This window comes from Lissotriton vulgaris, chromosome 10 (assembly GCF_964263255.1).
Source record: "Lissotriton vulgaris chromosome 10, aLisVul1.2, whole genome shotgun sequence".
In the NCBI taxonomy this organism is placed as follows: Eukaryota; Metazoa; Chordata; class Amphibia; order Caudata; family Salamandridae; genus Lissotriton; species Lissotriton vulgaris.
Window position 1 is genome coordinate 752,002,238 of NC_141698.1, and position 20,856 is coordinate 752,023,093.

Sequence of the window (20,856 nt, forward strand, 5' to 3'; positions counted from 1 at the left end):
TTCTAATATATTTACTTCATACCAAAATCATTTCTGTTGCAAATGTTTATCCAGATTTGTCTCCTATAAATCAATGCAATTTTGTCTACACATTTGATGGCTTGTTTTTCTGAACTTGATATTTTGAATAACACTGCGATGCCTTTTTAAATAGCATATATATATATATTTTTTTTAATACGATTGTTGGTCGAACAGTGGACAGATGTCTGCGGTGGTTGCATGTTTGTAAAACAGCAAAGAACACTGAACTGGTTTTAAGTCATGAACTATCAGGCAGCAGTTAGAGCTTCTTTGGAAATGAAGGACTCCTAGACTACTGAAAGAAACATTGTTAACTAAATGAGTTGCGGATTGACTAGTACTATCACCCCAAACTCTGTGCCTACTCTATTGGTACAGTGGTTTAGCTCGCCTCCCTGGAGCGCCCTGCGAATGGTCCGGCCAGGGGTGTAGACTGAATTCCTCGGTCAGGTTGCGTGAGTGATCCCTGGGTGAGTAGGGATGCCCTGGGCCTTGTCTGAGCTGTTCTGAGAGTCACTATGCTCCTATGAGCCTGACGATGCGGTGGCTGGCCCTGGACATGTGCAGGGACACTGCAACAGGAAAGTCAGTGCCCTTTGGTAACAGACACACAAGTAGAGAATGCGGGTTGTGGGGCTTCATGTGTCCTCAGGAGGCATTGCACCCTTTCTAGACCTAGTTAATCTATATCTGAGGCTAGCTGCTCTCGGATTTTAATGTGTATTGTTTATTTAAATACACTCTGTATCTGTAAAACATTGAACCTATAAGAGAATTTGCATCTGCGTAAAGCCTTTATATAACATTATTGTTTTAGTTTTGTACATGGGTAGCATTATGTTTTCGTTTTGTAAGCTGGTAGTTTTATCTGAATAAAATGAAATGAAGAAGGTTCTTAATAAAGCGCACTGCGACCAAGCGGCTTCCTGGCACTAAGGTAAAGAGCTAAAGAGTAGGTAAAGCCGAGGGAGATCAGCTAGAGTACGCTATGAGAAACAAATGAGTCTTGAGAGCTTTGCGGAATTTGGAGTAGCCAGTTATAGATCTAATCGCCAGAGGGCGAGTGTTCCAGAAACGGGGAGCTAGTACAGAGAATCTAGTGCCTCCAGTTTTAGATCTACGGAACCGTGGAACAGTGAGGAGAGATTGATTGGAGGAACGAAGGGCACGTTTAGGAGTGTAGGGGATAATACGAGGGTTGATGAAGGCCGGGGCAGTGCAGGTGCGAGCCATGAAGGCCAGGCAGCCCATCTTAAAGAGGGATCTCTGGCACATGGGAAGCCAGTGAAGGGATTTCAAAACAGGAGTGATGTGAGAGGACTTGGGAAGGTGATAAATGAGACGTGCAGTCTGATTCTGGATAGCCTGCAGTCGACGTAGTTCGTAGGCCGGGATGCCCACATACAGGCCATTCCGTAATCAAGACGGGAAAGAATCATTGCCAAAATAATGAGTTTAAGGGCTTCAGAAGAAAAGAAACGGGACACTTTCCGGATAATCCGGAGAGAAAGGAAACAGGAAGAAACAACTGAGCTGATCTGGGCATGCATAGAGAGGTCCCGACTGACTTTAATACCCAAGGTCTTCGTGGAGGCAGCCAGAATGGGCGGGGGGCCGAAGATGGAAGGCCAAAATGCGGCCGACCATGGGGAGATGGTAGGGCCAGTCAGGACCAACTCATTCTTGACCAACTCAATCTTGTGAAGCACAATGCGAGTCGTGCATAACTCAAATCCACACACTCAGTGTAAAGTGCGGAACTGTGTAGCATGGGCCAAGAGTACGTTGGTTATACAATGATGGTTGGAGGGGTGGGGTGGGGGGAGGGGGGTTGAGAAATAGTACCTGGATCACACCACGCGCAGCAGAAAGGCTCTAATTAAGTAGAATCAATCTGTACTTCGTCCATGCACCTCGAAAAAAAAATGAAGTGCTGGCGTAGCCTTAGCTGGCCAATAGTCACCATAAAAGGCTTATAAAGAAACCAACGAATGGCAAGTTATAGGCGGGCTGCAAGCCCCTTGTACACAAAGGTCTTGCAAGCGAGTGTACATGTGCAAGGTACATATGCAATGTTACAGGCTCGACCTAAAAAATGGGTGTGATACATAATTGGGGCAGTAATATGAAGACTAGATAGTTTTCATCAGTAATGTAATTGATACATTACACAGGTTCAGAGAGATAAAGTGATTTTCCCAGACTCTCTATTGCTGGTCCATTACTAAAGCCGGTACCAGAACTTAGGTGTCCAGTTTCACCAATGTAGCTCTAAGATACTTCCTCACCCTGATATATTTCTAAGTAAGGGGTCCATTTTGTTGGCGGTGAATCCGCATCCTCCGGGCCGGTGGGAGCCACCGCCGGCCCAGAGGATGCGGATTTACCGCCGCGGACATTGCAAACACCCACCGCATCATTAGGATGCCAGTGGGATCAGCGGCAGACGGCAAGTCTGTCTGCCACTGATCCGCGGTGAATGCACGCAAATATGGTGGCGGTGTCTGCAAGACACTGCCAGCCATATTAGGTTGTAGGCTTAAACATGCTTTTCCACGGCTGCTTTTCCGCTGTGGAAAAGCATGTGGTCTTTTGTGTTTGGGGGCCCGTTGCGGGTCCCCAGGGTGTCGGGGGGTTGGGGGTGCACATGGGGGGGGTACCTATGGTACCCCCCTACATTTGCATGCACAAAGCGGCAGGCACCGCGTGGTGCCTGCCGCTTTGTGCATGTAAATGCAAAGCATGCATTTTAAACCTTGCGGCGGGTGCTGCTTCAAGCAGCACCCGCCGCAAGGTTAAAGATACGGGATGTGACCGCCAGGGTGGCGGTCACATCCTAATTGGTATGGAGGGACCGCCGCTGCCCCTGCGGATGGTCCCTCCACCTCAGGGTGGCGGACGGATGCAGGTCCGTCCGCCATCCTAATAGGCCTCAAAGTACGGCATGTTGTTTTTTGCTGGCGCTCTCTTGAAATTTAGTTTAGGTAATTGAAAAGCATTAACCGCATGGATTTTTAATCTACCATTATTAATTTTCCCTTATCATTTCATTCATACTTTCTCAACTTTTTCCCTTTAAAGCAACATCTGTATACCACCCAGTTTAATTAATTGAAGATTGGTGGGCTCTCACCAGTATAAAATAAAAGGAAGAGCAGTAATTAAAGTGACTTGTAAAATGCAGTGGCAACCTTGAAACATAGCAGCAGTCAGACTACCAGAGTTAGGAAGGATTGAATGTAATGAAGAGCCAAGTATTCAAAACCTTGTGAAGCCAACAAGTAATTTAGGCATTTCTATCAATAAAGAAAAGCCCTTACCTCTGAGCCGTGCATGGGCAAACACGGGGAATAATCAGCTGATAGCCTGATGTCATGTTATGTTAATTTAACTTATTAAGCACCCGGAGGTGTCTTGACGCTGAGACAAATGTATGCCGAGGGGATCGTGATCTAGTTCTGGAACAACCGGGTTTTAAGACTCTCTCTAAAAGAGAATAGCGAACTTGCTGACCTAATATGCATTGGAAGCGTATTCAATAATTTGTCCGTACCATAACCAATGCTTCGGCCACCCCAACTGGAGGTGCGAATCCTGGGAACCATCATGAGCCTAGCGTCGTTAGAGCGCAGCTATCTACCAGGATGATACCAATAAAAAAATACTTTTTAAGAATACTGGTCCCATGGTATTCAAGGCTTTATAAACTAAGCAAAGAGTCTTAAACTTGATGCAACTTGCTACAGGAAGTCAGTGAAGTTACCGAATTTCCTTAGCAACTGACTTGTGTTTGGCAGATTCCATAGAAGTCTTGCAGCTGCATTTTGTATCATCTACAGCTTTTTTAGATGTTGATGCAGATTTACCCTTGATTTCTAGAAGGCACAAACTTTTTTTTAAAGTACTCACCGCCAAATCTGGCTGGTATTTCAAAAAGCTCTACGAAGTTTGCACAAGCTTTGAAAGCAATTTGCTTGAAGATTGGAAGCTAATAAAGGGTGATCAATTGCCTGAAAATGTGTTCTTTGGTTTTGCATAGTAAGAACTGAGCTAGCTGTCACCTTCTGGTCAACTTGCAGTTAACTCATCCAACATTTTTGGAGATCGTGGTAAATGCAGTTATGCTACATTTATTTCTAGAGCATGCATTCACAGAGAATCTTGGTAGAAATCACTGACATAATAATTAAAACTAGAAATCAATGCCTAAAACGGCTACCTGATGAAGAAGGATTATTGGTTAAAAAGACAGGTTTTCAGGTGCCTCCTGAAGGCAGAGACTTTTGAGTCAAAGCACTGTCTGTAGGGTACTGAGTTCCATAGGAGGGTTGTGGACATGGAGAAGGCATGGTCACAACTATATGTCACTGTCTTACCTTAGGGTACTGTGAGCAAACAATGATTAACTGAGGGTAAGGAGCAGCTTTGTTAGTACCTAGTGAATTTGGAGGCCCACAGGTCTGTGGTGTTTTTTTTATATAAGACCCTATGGATAATAGTCAATGCCCTAAAATATACTCTGCTTCGTATGGGAGCAAATGAAAGGACTTGGTCACAGGAGAGGTGTGGGGATGCCTGACTGCCCCAGAGATCAGTCAGGCAGAGATGTTCTGCAGTAGGTGTAAGTGACTTAAGAATTTGTATAACAAGGCAACATATCTGCAACTGGTGTAGTCACGTTTAGATAATATGAAGGTATTATTCACCACTGTAATGTGTAAAATGGAATAAATGAAGTGAAGAATCTTTCAACAGATTCGGTGTCACATAAAACAGGTATTAGCAATTCACCCCACCCAACAGTATAAGGGTAACATTTTGCAGGGGCTAGTAGTGGACTCATTACTTCGGGCCAGAAGTGGCTATAGCTATGCTTAGTATGAGAGGTTGTTAGCAGAATCTCAAACATTGTGGGATTCAATTTAAAACAAGCATTACCAAAGCCAATGGATCTGGTGTTGAAAAATCTGTTTGCTTTGTCAATGCTTGTTTGACATAGTTTTGTATGACTTTAATGTTGGAGGACTTACAACCTTGACCAACATGAAAACGCATTGGTTAAAAGCAAAAATATGAATTTGATTTCAAAAAGCACACATGGCAATGATTCTTCCTGGCACTAAGGAACAAACCTATGTTGCGTGTGAGTGCGCTCCTTGAGAAAGAGCAGAATTCTGCCACTCATGGTGAAGTTAGCTGGTGGCTGAAATGCGCTGACCCATTGCTCCATGACATATGCTGTAGTAGGCGGAAGAAAAACTCGAATTGCACCACAACAAACCAAGGTAAGTATGTATATGTATAATTTTAGTAAAATCAAAAGGTCTTGACTAGTGCCACAACAAAAAAAATACTCTTTTAGAATTGTTGATCGATCCAGCCACATTTCTTTGATTACACAATTGCATTTCATTTTATAGGACATTTCCAATTTAGAAGCACAGACTTCTAGCCCAAACATTCTCTTCACACACATGATATCAGGAGACCAGAGCACATTCATTTTGATACAAATATAAAAACACTATGGAATATACATGACATAAGACCATATTCATGTATAACTTAGTATGCACTTCATCATTCCTGGGCAGATGAAAGCTTAAGTCACTCTCACTTAAATGTAATGGTGCAACTCTCAGACTCAGACAGATGCCACAGCTGGTGCATCACCTTGCTGATCGATTTTACGGTGCACTGGCAACATTGAATAATAAAGTGATAAATGATGTGACATATAATTCATCATGTGAGAGAATGTTACCATATGGGCTTTCGTGATTAATATATCTGCATGTTTGTGACTGGTTTATGATTTTTTGGCTCGCAGGAATTGAAATCTTTGACATTATAAATGTAGACGTTACAAATTACAAAGTAAAATACACATCAATAGTCTATAGTTTATCTGCTGTTAGATCTAGCGTTAAGTTAATACTCTGTAGTTCGAATGTTCACTTTGGTAAATGTAACATGCATTCGTTAGCCATCCAAGACTCGGACACGAGGACCACCTGAGCTATTGTAGGAACCATTCATAGGTTTTGTGACAAAAATAACTCCGCGGTTTAAGTCCTTTGGAATAAAGGTACTTACTTGTTTACTTAACCTGTGTTAAGAAATATGGCACATTTACAATCAGAGGTTATTAAAAAATGGAGGAAAACAATAATATAGTTACCTCTTCTCTCACTAACAGGGCGGAGCACTGCAGCGGAACACCCATCATTTTATGTGGGTTCCATGTCACAGAATTGGCCCTAAAAACAAAGAAATGAGTGTGTTATGTTTTTCAGAAACATTAGTTTTTTTTATTAGGAAAACAGTTTCGTTCCTTTCAGTAGTCTTTACTCAGTCGTAATATCGACCATAAAAACACAGATTTAAAAATGCACTAGAACAATCAGTGTACTTAAAAAAAAGAAGACTTTAAACCAGTCTCCCAGTGTTAAAAGACATCTACCACGCATAAAAGCAGAATTTGACGTGTCATGAGGTATGCCTATTTTCATAGATTGATAATAGCTTTTCATGATTTTAAACAACTAGCAGATTTGGCATATCCTAATACATGTCTTTACTTAGGTTACTAGCAACAGGATATTATTGAAGAGGGTAAGCAAATTGTAGCAGGGACTGGATATTTTTTTTAAAGAATCATCCCTTCTTAATAAAAACAATGAGCTCATGCTTCTAACATATAACATAAGATAAGGCACCTATCATAACAAGTAAATACATGTACCTAAACATTCAGCAAGATTTTAAGGATGTTTTCTCGCCTCCAAAATGGATGTGAGGATGCATTATGTGTTAAGAAATAGCGCTAAATGCAACAAAACGAATAGCAGTGTGAGCAGCCACTCGCGCTCACTAAATGTTATCTTGGGGTATGATTTTTCTCCAACTTACTCATGGCATTTAGCACTAGTTTCTTAACACAAACACACTCTTGTGTCCGAATGATGACAAGGATGCATTTTGCACTAAGTGTATTGCGCTAAATGCAGCAGAACACAAACTGAAGAGCAAGCAATCACTTGCAAAATGTGCTCTTGCAGTAGGATATTTCCTCCCAAATGACTCTTAATTACACAAGCTGGAGTAATCACATTATTGTTGGAAATACCATATCATAGAGTATTGCTGAAATACCAAAATTACTCCCATTACACTGGTATTATTAAAATTACTCCCAGGCCTAGACTACATTCTCTTTTGCCTATACAGGTATATACCGCTCACACCGTTTCTCACAAGGCACTTTTGAGAGAATGAACCCCTAAAAGTTATAATACTGTGCACTCAGATTACTATAATATACTATGAACTTTTCTACTTAAAGTAGCCCCCATCACTTTCCATACTCATCACACTCCTGGGCTCTAATTAGGTAATTTGGGCAGCTTTAATTTTCAATGTAGGTATAGACCAGATCAGTGCAATATATTATAAAAGCATGAAAGCTAGCTGGGAATTTATGAACAGGATTCATGCGTATTTTCCCAAAAAAGGTCGTCCTACAATGAGTGAGTCGGTACTTCAATGACTAAAAACCATTATATTATCACTTTATGCACAACTACTCTAAATAATGATTGTAGTTCCAATTTGAGAAGAAAAGCAGATGCAAGAGTACAACATCGCTTCCCGTCCCACCAAGGCTCTTAATATTATCCTCGCAACTGAACTAAGACCGTTGGAGAATCCTACTCCGAGGCCTCTGTGCATTACTTTAACCCCTTCGGTGCTGATGACGGCTCCCGGTTGTCATCAGTTATGGTGGGCGTGTGCTGGTGACAGCTGGGAGCCGTCATGACCACGCCCGCGATTGGAATGTGCCACACAGGCGCAGAATTCCAGCCGCGGCGGAGGGGTTAAAATCCATACACAATAGGCCTGATTCTCAAAGGGCCTCTGCACCTGTGGCGGAAGCCCCACAGTTGTAGGGGGAGTCTCCACACTCAGGATGGAATCTCTGCAATGAGAATGCTGCGGTGCCCCGCGTCCGGAGACTACCCCTGGACTGCGGGGCCTCTGCCACGAGAGTGGAGCCCCTCTGTGAATCAGTACCATAGTATGGACCGCACCACGTGCAAGTTGAAGATCCAATTAAGGCAGTTAAAAAATGCACCAGTTTAAACTTTTGTTGATCTCAACAATAATGCAATTAGTGTAACAACCAGAGTTGTTAACTTTGATGAAGAATGATGTAAAATAATTGGCCTCCATTGCAACAGGCTGGGATCTTTGTCCCACATTGGTAGTTTTGCCCAGAGAATGTCCTGTTCCATCTGGTCAAAATCCGTCTTATAATCAGTGCAGCTCCTTCGCTAAAGCGGAGGAGCATCACCCCACCGCTTTTCATCAGTGGAAGGAAACATAAAAATGTTAATAACTGAAAGTTATTATCATTTTAATTTTTCCTGTTGCAGGCAAAGTAGCTTTGCCAGGCGGGGCGGGGCGGGACTGCTCTGCTGACAGAGGAAGGGAGGAATGGTTTGCACTCCTTAAAGTGCATATGAATGTTTGGCCGGTCCTCTGGGGCCAGCTAAACATTCATGCACACTTAGCATGTTCTCCACCCACAGCCTGGGTGGAAAACATGGCCAGGCTCCCTGCCCCGTTCTGAGCGCCGTGGTTTGGCGCTCAGACCAATCACAACGCTGCAATGCAGCATTGTGATTGGCTCTGGGGAGTCTCAGCCTGGGTGCTTCCCAGCCCTTCTTCCGGCCACCAGAGGAGAGACGTGATGAGGATTACTCAGCGAAGGAGGACGCGACAAGGCGGTAAGTTGAATTTTATTTTATATTTACCCCATCCCCATTCCCCCCGCCTCTCCGCCCTGCCCTACCACCACCGATACGGGTGGTTCGCACTGCTTATAATCAATAACAGCAAAGTAAAGGATTTCCGTTGAAACTCAAAGTTTTGCAAGCAAACCAGGACAGAACCTAGCAATTAGACGAGAATGCTATCCCCTTTATGTGTCCTTCTTCAGTTTAAGGAATTTGATGGTATTTCCAAGTGATGGCATTAGCTTCGTAATCACCTCTAAGAAGGCTATAACCTATTGTTTGAACCAACACTCCTTTCACCTATTTTGTGATTAGCACAGCAAACTAGTGCTCCAAGAATCAGAAATTATTACATTTAGTGCAGCACATAAGCAAAAGAAAACAACATTGGGACCCATAGAGATGGAGTATTTTCAGGCGTGCATTTGACAAGCCATGCACGCTAGATATATTTCATGGATGTATTTTAAAAATAGCGTCACCTATTTCAACATTCTCACTGGTAATTTAAAAAAAAAAATAAAGGGAGTGTCAGCTCAGTGTGGCAGAAGGCATAAACACATCGTTCCCACAGTTGCAAATGTATGCGATTTGAGGGGCCTTTAAGATGGGTTCCTCTTCTAGTTACTAAAAAGCTCTAAAAATTCTTCTCAAGGTATGAACAGTACCAGCCATTAGGCCCCAGTTGTCCTGCTACTATTTTTCGTCCATCAACCTTACGTAGTTCTTCAAGAAGTGTTCCTAACATGTAATATCTGTCTGCTCCCGAGTAGTACTGACCTGATGGTAGAACATATGCCATGTAATAAGAGTCACTTTGAGATAACCTTTGGGCATCCTTTGGGAGACTTAAACCCCCATGACGAGTGGCCAGACCATCTCTAAAGTTGCTGAGAGGAGGTCTAGGTCCCTGTTGGCCACTGTGTTATAGGAAGAACCTATATGGTGGGACAAGGATTACATAGTTTCAGTAGCGGCCCCTGGAGGGAGTGCTGTAGGGCAGTGAGGCGGGGGAGGATCAGGGTGGGGGGTAGTAAACTACGGGATACAGCCAAACAGAGGTAAGTAAACAAATAAATAAATAAAACTAATTTAATTGCGTGCGCTGCATTGCCAAATGTGATGCAGCATGCGCACTGAATTGGTTTTATTTATTTATTTGTTTACTTACCTCCATTCAGCCATATGCCGTAGTTTACTACCCCCACCCTGCTCCTCCCCCGCCCCACTGCCCCGCAGCATCCTCAGAGTGTGTCCAGTCGCCAGAACACTTCATTTAGAGGTAGCAGTGGAGGAGGTACAGACTGCAATAGATTCATTTAAACGGGAAGGCCCTGGATCCAAACTCTGTTACAGTGTAAATATAAAAAAAATTCTCAAATAGGTTAGCTAGCCGTAGAGGGACAACATAAGGTCATCTACCAACACATGTCTCTATGGCCAAAATAATTCACAATAATTCTATTCCAGAAAGACAGGAGCCATGCAGAGGAATGTACCTCTTCTTGGCCTATCTATGCCTATGTCCCTTTTAAGCATTGAAACAAAAGTGTTAGATAAGGTCTTAGCTCATCATGGGGCAAGTGTTATGCTCATCCAAGTGGATCAATCTAGATTGGAGGCTATCAGATGCAAAGATGCATCCTGCATTGCTTTCATTATTGATTAAACTACGCCTGTAGGTCCAGATTTACTGTCCTTTGACACAAGGCAACAATACATGAACGTTGCTGTGCTGTCTTGTATCAAAAGGGAGAGAAAAAAATTGCCATATCTACTAAGATATGGTGAACATTTCCTCTCCCCAGTGCTGGGGATCTTTTGGCAGCCATTATTTCATAGTGCAAGGAAGTGTGCATTTTGTGATACATATTTTTTTTTTTACTGGAATGAGTCCCTTCCTGTACAAAATCTATGCTTTAAGACTTTTACCACTTTGTGTGTTATACGATGCAGTGCACATGCAAAGTTAGGAAAACGAGGAGAGATGAAAACATTTCTCCCCATTAGACCTACCTCGTGTTGTCTAAAATGTTGTTCCAAATTCCTGTGTACCAATGTTTGCAGATAGGGTTTGCAGATAGGATTTGCGTAAAACTGATGGGTGGTTGCGTAGGAACATTCACGCACCAACCATGGATTGCCCCTTGAAACAAAGAAACACTAAGCAGTGCATATCACTACTTTCCATTACTTTACCGTACCATCTAACACAAATACTGATTTTGAGTTGAATAGTATATCCCACTCTAACACCTTTGCACTGGGTTTGTGTCACAAAAGTGACAGAAACATGACACAAGGGGCTTATTACGATGGCGGGCAGACACCGTACAAGGAAATGGGACCGACAGCCATAGGTACGGTGGTCCGGCCATGGAGATTAGGATGCCAAGGTGGCGGTGGCATCCGGCATACATTACATTGTGGCGGGCAGTGCTGTAAGCAGCACCCGCCACAATGCAATATATGCATGTCGCTCATTTGCATGCACAATGTGGCAGGCACTGCGCTGTGCCTGCTACTTTGTGCATGCAAATGGAGGGGGTACCATGGGTACCCCTGGTGCACACCCAACCCCACTCCATACCCTGGGGGCCCACAACGGGCCCCGACAGTGATCTCCACCTGTCTTTCGATGGCGGAGTCTCTGCCATGGAAAGCCCTGCACTGCTGCCCATCATTATATGGATGGCGGTGTCTTGCAGACACCGCCACCATATCTGAGCCCTTTTCCGCCCGGTCGCCTGTCCGTCGGAAAAACGTCAGACGGTCTTTCCATCCCCCTTGGTCCCCCCGCCATCGTAATATGGCGGGGAGAAATGGGAGGTGTGCGTTAGTAAACGGCGGGCGGATCTCCACCGCCATACGGGCGGCGGCGATCCGCCCGCTATTATAATAGACCCCAAAGATTGAGTAAATCTGGGCTGTGGTGCCAGGGAACTGGCCAGACTTCTGCCACTCAATAGCGAGAAGGTATTGGAGTTCATCAAATGTAGTTATGTTTTCACTTTTGCGATTATTATTTAAGTTTGTTTCCACCAACTGACATAGGAATATAAATTAAGAATAACTGAATTATTCTAATAGGTGATTGGCATAAAGACATGTAATCTTTACAGGGTGTGGAAAATGCCTACAAAATCATACCTGTCAGCACCATTTAACTTCCATCTGTGCTTCCTGGACATGAGTAGACCTCCACCCCATGCTGCCTAAAAATAAATTAATATTGTAATCATCATTCTCTGAAGAGATGCTTTTATGACAATATACTTGTATGACACAGCTGACATCCACTTACCAAGATAAAAACAACCTAAATACAAATCTGGGCACTTAAAAGAAGATGCATAGCTACAAACACTACTTTAGTTTAAACACAATTTGTTAAAGAAGTACACATAGTTGGCTAGTAGGGATTATTTACTAAAATTGATAGAGATCCTATCCTGAACTGACAGAAAGTACTTTTCATTCACTCATACTGCTGAACAAATACAAAGATGTTTTAAAATAAATTTCTGAAAGTGTATTTTCGGAAAATCCAGTAAAAAACATGTCAACTTTAATCATGTACTTTTAGGCAGGAATACAAAAGCACAACATGCCTGTTGTGCCACAATATGTTATTCTCATATTTTCAGAGCGGGGTAGAAATAGTATGTATCTACATATATTTTATATAGGTAGTACAAAAATAATGCATAACAAGAACTTTTTTGAGAGCAGATTTGTAGAAGAGTGCGCTAATCTGGCAAAATTTAGCCCACCTTATGTGGCAACCTACAATGACTGCACCTTCAGGTGTCTCAATGCCAGCTAGCTTGGCAAAGGTGGTATAATACTTCTGTGACCATTATTTCACTCTATGTCCCCTTAGAAGTTATTTTGGTTAATGAACCACCTAGCATGTGGTTTGCAGTACCCCTTGCCCAAGCGCCATCACTACAGTCCTCCCCAATGCACCATGTGCAGCCTGTGGTATACCACATGTAGTAGTAGCCACCAGTGTGTAATTTGAGCTGGTGGGGGGTACCAGCCCTTATTGTTGGGGACCAGTACTTTCGTTTCCGCAACAGATATTTACAGGGCACAAGAGAGGGTAAAACTCACAGACAGGAGCGGAAGAGAAAGACGGCAAAATGGTCACCAATGGAGAAAGTAGGAACCTGCAAGAGTGAGATAAAGAGACAGGCAGGGTCTGGTAGTGAATTAAAGAGGTGTGAGCTGGATTTAAGACTACCGGCCTTGATAGTTGGGGTACATTTTTAATTGCACGACTGTTAAGTTTTGAACAGCGCGTCGGCACCAGCACTCCTTCTTTTACAAATTGTGTGTATGGTATAACAAAGTAGTTGATGATCCTCAGCGTTTGAGTAAATATGCAATCCAAATCTCATTGCTGGGGTAAGATATGCTGAAGAATGTACCCCTAATACATGCTCTGTTGTGGGTGAACCTATCATGTTGGCAACTAAAATAAAATGTGATGGCAACTAACAAAAAATGTGACCACAGAATAACTATTCACCAATACCACTGTAAATGTCTTTATAAGTAGTGATTCCCATCACATGCCCTGAAGTATACCCTTAGTATAACATAATTCCCGTCGGTAATCAATTACATACAAGACCAACATGAATTAAGGGTCAACGGAAGAACTGATCAACAGTTTGATTACCGACAGGATTTTGGTTGTTTATACTAACTGTTACCCAGATTCTTGAGGTTTACTGGGCCACCCCATTAGAAATGAATGGATGAAGTATACCGTGGCATGGCTACTTTATTTCAGTGCCACTAGAAAAGTCATCATATCTTTGAGTTGTTCCATCATATGATTTTTGAGTGTGGAAAAATAAGACTGTTCTGTGAGAACATGTGGCAAACCAATTGACCTATCCTATATTTGAGTGAACCTGATATCCTTCAATTAACAACCCCTATGTTTGAGGGGCCATATCTAGAACACAGTAAAGAACTGTTTTGTGAACCCTTCACTGTCTTTATACTTGATAACCACACCCCCTGATAATAATCCTTGCATCCCAGATGAAATAGTGATGGTGCTAGCAAAGCAGTGGAATCTGAATCACTGCCCAGCTCTCTCATACTCTCAGTTCTTTCTTGATCCCACTATTTTATTTACATAGTAAATGTGGAGAAGTGTGGCTCACCGGTTAGAGCTGGTAGTCCCTGATGCAGAGGTCAGACCCGGGACCAGGGTTCAATCCCCGACGCGGCAGGGCCTTGAGCTCAAAATGTCCACGGACTCGATAATTCACCCACGGTGCCTACTCGAATCGTGGGTTCACACTCTGCAACTCTGGGCAATAGCTTGGTTAATCTCCACTACGGCCCCACCACGATGGGATGCCTGGTCTTCACCTTGGGGATGCCCAGTAGGGGTAATCTCGCGGGGAAAGGCCAGGACGGGTTCCCAAAGCAAGCGCCATGAGACCTTACGGTAAAAGGCGCTATATAAGAACGTATGATTTACGATTTGATTTATATCCACCCTCCCTTCTCAAACCCACTGCTACTTCTTGCAGCTGCTCTTGCATGATGATGGCTCTCAGTTTTGTGTGAAGTCGGCCTACTTTAACTCTCACTGGTTAACTGTAGTTCACTGCCCCTGTCTTGATCTGAAGTCATTGCTGTATCAAAATGTTTCTATTTTATGAGAAGTCTGATAAATAGCTATCCTGTATAGGTGGAACACAGGAAATGGGTACACTGGTACTGTATATAGAACTTAAGGCCTTATTTAGAATCCAATGGATAGCATACCATCCGCTATGGTGGTGGAAGTCATGTCTTCTACCATCCTGTCAGATCAGCGGCAACAATATTTAGAGACCACCGCCAGCCTGGAGGAGATCGCTGTGTCTTCGTAGGAGAAGTTGCCATGGTGACTCCCCGAAGGCTCAGAAATTTTTGCTGAGAGACCTCCATGCTTAATATGGTCACTAAGCAAAGTTTTTGTTTACCAAAGCAAATTCTCAAAGCAGGAGTTTGTTTATGAAAAACAAAAAAAGAATGGCTCTTGCACACTGGGAGTTTTCTACCGGCTTGTCAGCAGCATTTTCGTTTTTTCCTGATTGGGACTGCCAAGCTTTCCCTGGCGGTCATAAACAGGAAACAATTATGTCAGAAGGTCCTTCCTCAATGGGACAGAGAGTCTGACGTCCATTGAAAGGTGGCCTGATATTTGCACCAGTGAGGGCCTGCACAACTCCAGATATACCTTGCGGTCCAAGTTGTTGGTGGAGTACCCTGTCTGGCAAACTCTAAATAAGGCCCAAAGCTTGCAATTTGAGAGAACTATATATCCCACTACAAACATATTCCTATTATTTTTATGCAGTAAAATCAATCATTGTCGCATATATTGGTGATTTGCTCCGAGTTAAGAAATCAAACTCATGTTTTAATGTTAAAAGACTTGTAACTTGGTTGCCTCCAATATATGTAATGGTTTGATTGTAATGCTTCAGTTACCTACACATTATTTGCAACTATTGCAATCAATAATGTCCAGTTTACTTACATCCACATGCATCCAGATCTTGTATTTTTTGCAAACATCAGCGATTGCTATAAGTGGATCAAACGCTCCATACACTGTCGTCCCAGCTGTGGCACTTACAAAGAAAGGCACAAATCCCTGCAAGAAAAGTAATACAAAACACTTGAGATAAATGTGATTCATTTTCTTGTTATGATTTCAATGGCAATACACTGTTATGGCAAGGTTCCTATTGCAAATGCTGTAGCTCCCTACTAGTGTCCCATAGGAGCCTGAGGTAGTATAACAAGTTTACTCAAGTGGTACACTGGACTCTCCAGCTGAAGCAATAGTGAGCATTCAATAGCTATGTTGTTCGATTGGAACACTTGATGCTCCAATGAAAGCAAGAGGGAGGATTTAAGCATTATTTCAGAATGCGATAGATGGTTTAAAATGTAAATGCTGCAGAACAGAGAACAAGAGGTCTAAAAGTAGGGACTAAATATGACCACAATCTCATTTATAATGTTTGCACCGTATCACACTACAATTCAATTGGCCTGGAGCCCTATGTCAAGGGTTGTCTTATTAGAAAATGATACAGTGCCCAACTAACTTCAGAAATTGTCAGTTCTCAAGACTTTACCACTGGTTGTGTTTTGAATGTTTTAATCACTGAATCAATGTGAAAACTATCAAGCTTGCATGTTTTTGTTGGTCTATTTTCTTAGTGGCCTGGGTACAAAAGTAAACATTTTAGGGGGTGTGAGCCTATTTAGCTGATTGTTCACAAAAATATACAAATAAAGTTATTCAAAATCCCTACATCAAATGAATGAACAAGGTTTACTGAATGTCAAAAGTGTTTCTTCAGGGTTGCCCTCCGTGGAGAGTCTTTATTTACAGTTAACAGGACTACCATGAATCTAATATAAAGGGGTCTGCTGCCCAGGGCATGCTTAAAGTAGATTATTTACTGACTCAACTGGTTCCCATCAAAGTGAATCTGCTACTGTTGTAGAATAGAGACTAGCACCTTGTAATTTATTCCCAGAAGATGGCAACATTTAAAAAAAACAGTTACAATTAGGGTTTTTAGACCTTGTGAGTATCCACAGTATAGAGGACACTTACTTAACCCAGCCAATCAACAAATGGAATTGGGATTTAGTCAAAGGATCCAATCACAAATTTGAAGTGCAGAGCTGGGGCGTGGCTCGGCTGTGCAAGATAGCGGTGGCACTCTAGGTGGGATCCAAGCCATCCCGACCATCTGCATTGATCTAACCCATCGTGCATGGCAATCCTGCTTTATATCCCTGATCCAGAATCTGATCTAGCATGGCACAAGTTGCCAGTCGCAATTGTAAACAGTACCAAAAGTGTTGAAGCCCTCCACCAAATTCACAGAATTTTACTGAAGAAAAAGCACAAGGCAGGCAAGGTATAGAGACAAAATATCGACTCCAAAATATCGACTGGACATAATATCGAGTTTAAAATATAGACTGGACAAAATATCGACTGGACATAATATCGACTACAAAAATATCGTTTTTCAGGTAAGTGAAGTAATATCGACTGTATAAAATATAGATAGCAAAAATATCGATTTTTTAATAATATATAATATTTTATAGTGTATTTTTATGTAATAATATGTGTGAATAGTGTGTATTAATGTTATAAAATATTTTATTACATGAATTTTGTTTTGATAATAATTGCGTAATGTAATTCTGTAGCGGGTTGTGGGTTTATAGGGGAATAGGGTGGGAAGTAATTTAATAATAATTAATTAATTAATATATGTTTGTTAATATTTTTAATTAATAATTAATTGATAATTAATTAATATTAATTAGTTAATTAATTAATATAATTTTGAATATATTTTGTATTAGTAAATAATTGTTAATTAATTAATTGTAATTAGTTAATTACATTAATTAGAGTACATTTTTTATATATATAATTTTGTGTTATTTTTAAGTAATTAATTTTGAAAAAATAATATTAATTATTAAAATAATTACACCTAATGTTCTAATATATTTACTTTATTGTTATTGTTAATTAATAATTAATTGGTAATTAAATAATATTGATAAATTTTGGGTAAAGGAGCATTTTTAGGGTTCAGGGTCAGTTTTCAGTTCATGGGTAAAGGGGTATTTTTAGGGTTCAGGGTCAGTTTTCAGTTCATGGGTAAAGGGGTATTTTTAGGGTTCAGGGTCAGTTTTCAGGTCATGGGTAAAGGGGTATTTTTAGGGTTCAGGGTCAGTTTTCAGGTCATGGGTAAAGGGGTATTTTTAGGGTTCAGGGTCAGTTTTCAGGTCATGGGTAAAGGGGTATTTTTAGGGTTCAGGGTCAGTTTTCAGGTCATGGGTAAAGGGGTATTTTTAGGGTTCAGGGTCAGTTTTCAGGTCATGGGTAAAGGGGTATTTTTAGGGTTCAGGGTCAGTTTTCAGTTCATGGGTAAAGGGGTATTTTTAGGGTTCAGGGTCAGTTTTCAGGTCATGGGTAAAGGGGTATTTTTAGGGGTCAGGGTCAGTTTTGGGTTTTTGGGTAAAGGGGTATTTTTAGGGTTCAGGGTCAGTTTTGGGTTTTTGGGTAAAGGGGTATTTTTAGGGTTCAGGGAAAACAAATAAGATTTTAAAAAATTATTTTTATTATTTTCATTTATTATTTTATAATTATAATTTAATTTAAGTCGTTTTAAGTATATTTTAGTAATTAAAATTTAATATTAATTTAATTTAACACTGTTTTTTATAAAGTCGATATTTTTTACATCTATATTTTTGTTAACGATATTTTGTACTCGATATTTTTGTACTTACCTGTTTGTAGATACAAACTCGATATTTTGACTGTCGATATTTTGTCCACGATATTTTGGCAAGTCGATATTTTGTCAGTCGATATTATTTCAGTGATCCGGCAGGCAAGCAACGACAAAACAGAGGAAGTGGGGTATGACTTTCCCAGCCCTTGAACAAGTTCTGTCTAAACATACACTTGTTAAACTTAAATTAGCAAAATATGAACACATCTATCTTACCATAACTGTGCCTAGCATTTTGTTCAAGACGTGAGTCCCGTGCTCTCCATGCCACTGGAATCAAGCTATCCAGGCCGATAAGGAAACATCAACTGTTGTTTTTACATTTATCACCCCGAGTGGGACGGGTATGCTCAGACTTGAGTCCCGTGCTCTCCATGCCACTGGAATCAAGCTATCCAGGCTCATGAGGGAGCCGAAAGCCCAAAACCGGCACTTGGATGCTTGTTTCCAGTCCAGGGAGGACCTGGCTTGGCAGTTCGGGCTGGACTGTTCCCATGGGGCACAGGGTCGAGACTGATTTGCATATGGCTGGGTTCAAACTGGAATGGCATGGTTGGTGAGCCAAAAAACGATGGATTTAGGCCCAGATCTCTGTACTGGGGTGAATGTATGACATTGTTCTGCATTCTGTCCATCAACTGTTGTTTTTGCATTCATCACCCCGAGTGGGACGGGTATGCTCAGACGTGAGTCCTGTGCTCTCCATGCCACTGGAATCAAGCTATCCAGGCTGAGGAGGGCTGAAAGCCCGAAACCGGTCCTTGGATGCTTGTTTCCAGTCCAGGGAGGACCTGGCTTGGCAGTTCGGGTGGACTGTTCCCATGGGGCACAGGGTCAAGACTGATTTGCATATGGCTGGGTTCAAACTGGATTGGCATGGTGAGCAAAAAAAACATGGATTTAGGCCCAGATCTCTGTACTGGGGTGAATGTATGACATTGTACTGCATTTTGTCCATCAACTGTTGTTTTTGCATTTATCACTCGAGTGGGACCGATATGCTCAGACGTGAGTCTCATGCTCTCCATGCCACTGGAATCAAGCTATCCAGGCTGAGGAGGGCTGAAAGCCCGAAACCGGTCCTTGGATGCTTGTTTCCAGTCCAGGGAGGACCTGGCTTGGCAGTTCGGCTGGACTGTTCCCATGGGGCACAGGGTCGAGACTGATTTGCATATGGCTGGGTTCAAATTGGAATGGCATGGTGAGCAAAATAACAATGGATTTAGTCCCAGATCTCTGTACTGGGGTGAATGTATGACATTGTTCTGCATTCTGTCCATCAACTGTTGTTTTTGCATTCATCACCCCGAGTGGGACGGGTATGCTCAGACTTGAGTCCCGTGCTCTCCATGCCACTGGAATCAAGCTATCCAGGCTCATGAGGAAGCTGGAAGCCCAAAACTGGTACTTGGATGCTTGTTTCCAGTCCAGGGAGGACCTGGCTTGCCAGTTCGGGCTGGACTGTTCCCATGGAGCACAGGGTCGAGACTGATTTGCATATGGCTGGGTTCAAACTGGAATGGCATGGTGAGCAAAAAAACGATGGATTTAGGCCCAGATCTCTGTACTGGGGTGAATGTATGACATTGTTCTGCATTCTGTCCATCAACTGTTGTTTTTGCATTCATCACCCCGAGTGGGACGGGTATGCTCAGACGTGAGTCCCGGTCCTTGCTGCGTGGCTTTTCATGGCCTTGTAAATACAGCCCCTTTTAACGCATCACTTTGCATGAAATTGGCATGCCATGGGTGTTGCTGTGGGTGTTCCCACTCATCACCCCTGGATTCTGTCGCAATTCCAGATTACATCTCGTAAACCTTGGCATGCATTAGACCCCTACACCATAACCAGGGAAGGCGTAAGGAGGCCCAACTTTAATTTCTCTCAAATTTTTCCTCATTCTATGTGTGTTGCATTCTGCAGCACACATAGAAAGAGGAAAACACCATCAATGATTGTTTTTGTGCAGGAAGGTGCCCCTTCCTGAACAAAAACCATCTGGCAGGCACCCTTGCACCATGGTGCAAAGGTGCCTGCATTGGCGCACAGCAGCCAATTTTGCACCAGCATAGGGGAAAGCACAGGGTTGCATCATATTGTTGTAAATACAAAGCATCACTGTGCATTTAAAATGAAGCAGCTCAGCAAAGCAAAATGGCTTACAGTGCCGCGCTGTGTCATTTTGTTGTTAAAGAGGCCATAAGTTTGGAAATAAAGGTTGCAGTTCATGACAACATCCTACTCGTTCATTTAAGAAGTGCACAAAAAAATCTACCAGGGGCCGTATTACCGATAGGTTGCACTTTCCATATTTGTGCCATGGCGCACCTTTAAGCAGGTGCGCCAGGTGACAGCGTGAAAAGTGTGCCCTGTCAGGAAGAATGCACTGCACTCGGGCATCTGCAAACTCGCACTGCCCCCAGGGCAGCGCATTCAAGAGAAATACGGAGCAACTGTTTAAAAGCTGCTTTGGATAACCCGCCTGCACTTTTAAAGGGGATTAGAGTTCCCCTTGAAGGTGGGTACAGTGACTGACTGCATCCACCTGCACGAGGATGTCTGGGTGGTCCACTGGACCCCCTTTCATTCCTTAAGAGGGTTGCATTTAGAAGGCCACTGAAAGTGCGCCCCCTTTTTCTGTAACACTTTCAGGGTGCCTTCTAAAGGC

General features: G+C 42.4%; 1 protein-coding gene across 1 annotated transcript in view; it reads right to left on the reverse strand.

Moving 5' to 3' along the window:
• Positions 1–20,856, reverse strand: part of GAD2 (glutamate decarboxylase 2) — a 583,816-nt gene that overhangs the window by 146,097 nt on the left and 416,863 nt on the right. The window contains exons 10-12 of the mRNA XM_086941658.1: positions 15,379–15,495; positions 11,973–12,037; positions 6,206–6,284 (exon numbers count right to left, since the gene is read on the reverse strand). Coding sequence (XP_086797784.1) covers positions 6,206–6,284; positions 11,973–12,037; positions 15,379–15,495 — 261 coding nt within the window. The remainder of the gene's footprint in view (positions 1–6,205; positions 6,285–11,972; positions 12,038–15,378; positions 15,496–20,856) is intronic.